This window comes from Echinops telfairi, unplaced genomic scaffold (genome assembly GCF_000313985.2).
Source record: "Echinops telfairi isolate 266 unplaced genomic scaffold, ASM31398v2 ScPeMD7_5592;HRSCAF=6446, whole genome shotgun sequence".
NCBI classification, from domain to species: Eukaryota; Metazoa; Chordata; class Mammalia; order Afrosoricida; family Tenrecidae; genus Echinops; species Echinops telfairi.
The window spans coordinates 13,848,585-13,855,056 of record NW_022109491.1 but is presented as its reverse complement, the minus strand read 5'-3'; the positions used below and the strand labels follow the sequence as shown (position 1 = coordinate 13,855,056).

At 47.3% G+C, this 6,472-nt stretch overlaps 1 protein-coding gene across 1 annotated transcript in view; it reads right to left on the bottom strand.

Annotated features, from left to right (window-relative positions):
• Window positions 1–6,472, bottom strand: part of LOC123522307 (receptor-type tyrosine-protein phosphatase T-like) — a 262,234-nt gene that overhangs the window by 149,984 nt on the left and 105,778 nt on the right. The window contains exon 3 of the mRNA XM_045295497.1: window positions 5,567–5,838. Within this exon, the coding sequence (XP_045151432.1) occupies window positions 5,567–5,838 (272 nt within the window). The remainder of the gene's footprint in view (window positions 1–5,566; window positions 5,839–6,472) is intronic.

Sequence of the window (6,472 nt, the reverse complement as noted above, 5' to 3'; positions counted from 1 at the left end):
ACTTGAGTGGAGGTCCACTGTCCATCTGCTACCTTAATACTAAACCTATACATATATGCACACAGATCGATTTCCCCATTGTCATATACAAATATATTTACATATGTACATGACTGGATTTAGACCTCTATAAATGTCCTTTGTCTCCTAATCCTTTTCTCTATTTCCTTGTACTTTCCTCTTGTCCCACTAACATACTCAGCCTTCATTTGGGTTTCAGTAATTCCGCTCAGTTACATTGCCCTTGATCAAGCCCTACCACAACTCCTAGACCCTCCTTACCACTGATTTTGGATGGCTTGTGGTTCCCTTGTCCCTGGGTTTATTAACACCCACTTCCTCTCCCGTACCTCCCCCTCTCCCATGTCCCCCTGGAACTGTTGGTCCCTTTGTTTTCTCCTTCAGATGGTTCATCCTGCCTGTCTTATCTAGATAGACCTGCAGAGCTAATGTTATGCACAAAAACAAGACAGAGCAAAACAAAGCAAGAAAACAAAACAAAACAACAACAACAAAAACCCATGACAAAAAAAAGCCTGTAAATATCTTGAGGTCTCTTTGTTGACCTTTAGGAGTGTTTTATGTTCGAGTCTGATGGGGCGCCATGCCCTGGTCCCAAAGTCTATTTTTGGTATTCTCTTGGGACTTCCTTGCTCTGCTCCTCTTGCTGTTCTGTTGCACGCCCTTAGTGTTTTGCCTCACTGTGGTGGGGTCAGACCAGGTGCAATTCCCACATTGTGTCTCCAGTGTTGTCCCCCATAGGGATATGGGTCAGTGAGGGATGTAGTGTCTCATAATGGGGCCGGCCCTAAGGTCCTCTCTGTGCATTGGCTGCGTGAGCAGCGATATCATCCGCAGGGCTTGGTGGGCCAGGATGTGCTCCCTCCCTCTTCCTCCCCCTTCATTTGCTCCTGTGTGCTCTGATCAGACATGTCCCTCTCCCTGAGCTGCAGCTTCTGTGCTTAATTAACCACTCTACCCTCCTCATCAAACGGAAAGCAAGTATTTCTAAGACCAGGGCTCTAAACCAGCTCTTGCCAGTTCATTCAGAGCCAACCAGGAAAGAGTAGAATGGACCTGACTTTTTAAAATGTGGGTGAACCAGAAGAGTAAGAAGAATAGGAAAATTACAGATTGACAACCTCCTAAAAGCTCATCTCCCTCATGGAAAACACGGGCAGTGTGCACGCTGCCTAGCAATCTCTTATCTTACATAGCAGAATGAGAAACAATGGTGCCCATCAAAGATGGCGGCCCACCATACTGTTCTGAATGCGTGGTGACCTTCCTCGTTGTGACAATAATCCAATCCCTCACATGAAATTCCTGAAAAGGGCTCCCTACACCTCTTCCACCGAGGCCCCCACTCTAGGATTTTGGGTTACATTTTTACCATTTCAGTTATCGTCATGCTTCACCGTGTTAAAAAATAATAATAAAGTGTCTGCTCCAATTTCATTTCAGTCCCCATGAATGAACCGGGAAGAACCCGTTTGAATCTCTGCCCAAGAGGTGGCTGCCTCTTGTTCTCTCCTCCTCACTTTCTCTCCCGTTCACTCCTGCCTTACTCCCTTTACTCTCACCTCTGCCTCTTGGCCACCCCTGGGTGGGCAGAGACAATGAGAATGGGGAAGAGACAGGAACACAATCATCAGCATGGTCATGCCGGCCCCTCTCCCAGCCTCCAGGAGGCTCCCTAGCACCGAGGGGCATCGTGAGCTGCTTGGTGGTCCAACCACGGGATCTTATCACCCTCCTCTTCTAAGTCTTCTGACAAAGGCCCCCAAAAGGTAAACCTCAAGAAAACACTCATATCTCGGACCAGAATTTGCCAGAAGTAGCTCCATAAAGGCCCGGACCCACCCACCCCTTCGTGTCCACCACCCAGCAGAGTGCCGAGTGTGGCTGAGATCCTCAAGAACTCTCCTAGATTAAAACACGTGGAAAACAACTCAAAGTCGTAAATGAGACTAGGCTTATTGGTCAGGTAGAAAGACAGGTGGGGATACAGTGGCGGGTGGAGGCAGGACGGGGGCAGCAGGTAGAGGGAAATTATATCAAGGTGTCCAGGAAGAAAAAGAATGTTTGGATACTGCTTGACGTGACTGAACTATGAAACGATGATTCTCTCTCTCTCTCTCTCTCTCTCTCTCTCTCTCTCTCTCTCTCTCTCTATATATATATATATATAATCAAACCAAAGCAAGAAAGGCAGGTGGATCCCAGAGATTCTGGCCCTTAGTCTGCCTCCCTGTCCAGAACTGATCTCAGCCCTGAGGTAGAATAATCAACCATTTAGGATCAAAGGGGCAGCATTCCCCCTCCACCCCACTCCTCCCACCCACCCCTCCCCCGACAGCATTCAGAGGGTTGGGAAAGAGAAGGAAATCCAAGCAAAACACGGGGAGAAAGCAGAATCAGCACTACTCCGCTAAAGGGACAACCAGGGATGAACTGAAACAAAATGTGCCTGACTTGGATCCGCTCTGTAAACCTCCGCCTAATTCTAAAGACAAAGTTAAACACAAAAAGAACTCAGGTAGGGGAAGTTGTGGCGCAAAGCAGGGAAGCGTCGAAACCTGCTCTGTACAAAGCAGCAGCCGTTGACCACACATGTCAACAGAGCACTAGGCAAGTAGCTACGGAGAGTGAGGAGTGGAATTTTCCACTCGACTTCTTTTTCATTAAATGTACATTTAAAAACCAATGCTTGATGCAGTAATTGGAAAGCTTCTAAATGTTTGGAAACCATTTGCTTAATATGAATCCACTTCTTAAACTGTACATTTGATGAAGTCTCAATACAGGACAGATAGTCCCAAGAAAATGTACCGTGAGAACCGGATTTTGCCAGCCGTGTCATATTCCCTATTGCATGAAGGCTTAAAGAAAAAGATGGTCAAGTTCTCATTACTAATTGATTATATGACTATGTGATTATATGTTAATATTTTGGGACATGATGGGCTTAAGAAACAGGAGAAAGTTAAAACTGCCTACCCCCTTAGAATCATTCTCAGAGACCAATAGGGACAGCTCTACCATGTCCTGTAGGGTCACTGTGAGTCCGAGTCGATTCAGTAGCAGTGAGTTTTTAGGGTTTTTTTTGGGGGGGGGTGTTAAAAATACATGTATTATTAACATTAATTTCACCTGCCTCTGTTTCCTTCTTTGATGTGGGTACTCAAAATGCCTGAAATTACCCGTGACTCCCATTGGCTTTCCCTTGGTTTAGACTATGGAATCCTTCAAACGCCATGGGAATGAAGTAAAGCTCTATCCCCGTCATCCATGTGGAATTTCTAAACCTGAATTCCACCATCTGTACAATGGGCTTCACATCCTCTTCAATGGCTGTTCTTGAAGATTAGACCAAGGATGTGACATGTGCTGTGCCACATCTGAAGGTGGCAAACAAACATCGCTTCACCATCCTCACCATCCCCGCCATCCTCACTCTCAGGATCACGCTCTCAGCACCATCACCTCTACCCTATTTCTAAAAGGAGTCTCAAAAATCCAAAGGACAATAAAGTGGTTTTTAGAAGAAACTGTGCTGTTGAGGAAAAGTGGAAATATGCTCAGTATTGAGGCCAATTGAGTATTGCTTTCTGGTTTCTAGTTGACAATGCAGAGAGGAGAATAAAGTTTGAATTGTTTCATTCCTATAAACCCAGCAAGGGATTTGCCTAAACAAATATATTCCTAGCATGGAAATCTGGGAGGATTCTCCCACGGAGGGCAGACTGCGCAATGACTGAGAGCGCATCCTTCCACCCAGACCAACTGTGGTCCCCTTATGTCTACCTTCAGCTGCAAACTCTAGACCAATGTCTCCCCAATTTGGATATGTTGGTATCTTACTGACAGATTCAACAACAGGGATGGGAAGACCTTGGAGGGAGCTCAAGACATCTTACTGGGGTGATGAAAATGGACTACAATTAGTCTGTCCTGAGGGCTGCAGGACTCATCGAAGGTACTAAAGACCAACAGATGTTCATGGTCACTTAACGCAGTGGCTTTAAGTGCCACAGTGGCTCCTCTGGCATGCAAACTTCCAAGACTTCTATGACAACCTTGAGCTCTGCCCCATGCGGCATAGCCCAGAGACTGAGGTCTGTCTGTCTGGGACTAAAAACCCGTAAGGTATAAGTAGGAAATTTAAGAGGACTGTTTGGGGACTCTCACAGCCACCTGGCATTACAGGGGCATTTTTATTGTGGTTTACCAAAGGATTGTTGGGCCATGATAAATTGGAAGCAAAACCATATCATTCACTGCAGATAGCTCGAGTAGCTCTGATCCAGATGAAATTCCACCTCCTTAGCCTAGTATTCAAAATAGCCCATGGCCTCTTGGCCTCTGTAGCCTTCTATCTCTGTAGATCCAAACTGCCCTTAAAACAACTTAGAGTTTCCAGGCTCTTCTCTCACTTGTCCTCCCAGTCCTTTACACACTGTCCCTAACAACACAAGTATCGTTCCCTTTCCTTTCTGAGACATTCTTATTCTCCATTCAAGGCTCAGTTGAGCTATCATTTCCTCTCAGAAGCTATCCAAATGGCCTGTCCCCCAATCACTCCCTTCCACAACGGTGATCTATCTCAAGGTTTCCATCTGGAAAATCAGCCAAAATGCACTGCCCTTGAGCCGATTCTGACTCATAGCAACCCTGTAGGACAGAGTGGGGGCTGTCCCTGTGGGTTTCCAAGGCTGTAGATCCTTACAAGCATAGAAAGACTCATCTTCCTCCCTCTCGACCGGTTGACCCGTGGTTAGCAGCCCAACTGGAAAGCCACAGCTGGGGGTCATTACGGTACCTCCCTCATCAGGACGTTGTAAACACGTGGTTTACAAAAGGCATCGTTTCTATGTCCTCTGGTGTCCTGGAGAGCCCACGGGCATCTCCATGAATGATAATTGTTTCTTTGCACATCTAGCTTCTCCTCTGAGGAGACCTGTTAGTGTGGGGGGTGGGGAGTGGAGAGCGGGTTGCCCACCAAAAGGTCAGGTCGCTGGTTTGAACAGCCTTAGGTTGCATAGAAACCATATGCAATTGCTCTGTCCTATAGGGTCATTATGAGATGGACTCAATTTGAAGACAGTGGGCTTGCTTTGTTTTATCTTTTGGCTACTCTTCTTTAGCCTCATGATCACCAGAGAGGCAGGAATTGGGTTGAATTTTCTCTAGATCCCAAGGTCTGGCTCATGCCATTGCTGTCCAGTCAGTTCTGCCTTGTAATGACCCAGAGGACCCTGAAGATAGAATAGAACTCCCGTGTCGAGCTTCCAAGCTGCAATCTTTATATGAGCACTCCACACCTTTCTTCTGTGGAGAGACCACTGCATTCAACCGACTGGCCTTTGGTGGACATTCGAGCGCTTCCCTGCACCACCACCAAGGGCTCTGAGGGCCAGATGAGAAGCTCAGTGACCATGTGTTGAATGAGTTTCTGAGTCAATGAAGCCAAGGCCTTTCTCTGCCAGGCACAAAACGGAAACATGCAGATTTCTAATGACCTTGTTTCAATCAAGCTCATGAAAACCACCAATGTTCTCCTTACCTGGTAGAAATGCGGCCAGAAGGTGCTGATCGCAAGCTCCGCCTTCACCCAACCCTCAGTGATGACTCCAGACACGTTCCAGACAGGGTTCCCCTGGGGCCCTCCATTCACCTTCACATAGACGTTCAGGGCCCCCGGGCTGGATCTGTCTCGGCTGGAGAAGTAGTAATGGAAGTCGATGCAGTGAGTGTCGTTCTCCTTCAGGGTGGGCAGGAGCAGGTGAGCCTTCTGGCCAGAGGCCCTGCCAGAGCTGTTCACCATCATGAAGGACCCTGGAGGGTGGTTGAGGGGGGCAGAAGCAGGGAAGGAGAGAGAAAGAAAATCCTTCTGAGAATAGGTGGCACCCACAAATGCAGAGGCGGGAGGTGTGTCCACAGCACCGGTCACACAGTAGGGTCTGGTTAATCCTGAGGCAGTGACCTTGCCAATGAAGCCAAGTACCATCTTCTGCTACCGGGGCTCGGAACCCCTTCCATCAAGGGGCTTTCATAGAAGAAGGGACGCTAACAAGCACGATGGGGTTGTACAACGTGGACGGTCTATAGGCATGCCATGTACAAAAGAAGCATCTCATCTGATGTTAGGATCTAAAAACCCAGCCACTCATAAAGGAACTTGGAATAAAATCCAGGCATTTTAATCTTGGAATAAAATCGTGTAATTCAGTGTAGCCTCCACAGGTGAAATAGAACCTCACGCAAATCTGGGTAGTGGAAGCTGGCCTCTGCAGTGAGGGAGGTGCCAGGGTTTCATCCTATCTCATTTGTATTCTTTCATGCAGAACCACGGGGGGAATAAAACAAACTACTGCTGCTGCATGGATTCCAACTCCAGGGATCTCACGTGTGTCAAAGTTCAGCTGAACTCTGCAGAGTCCATGGCTATAATCTTATAGAAGAAGTCCCC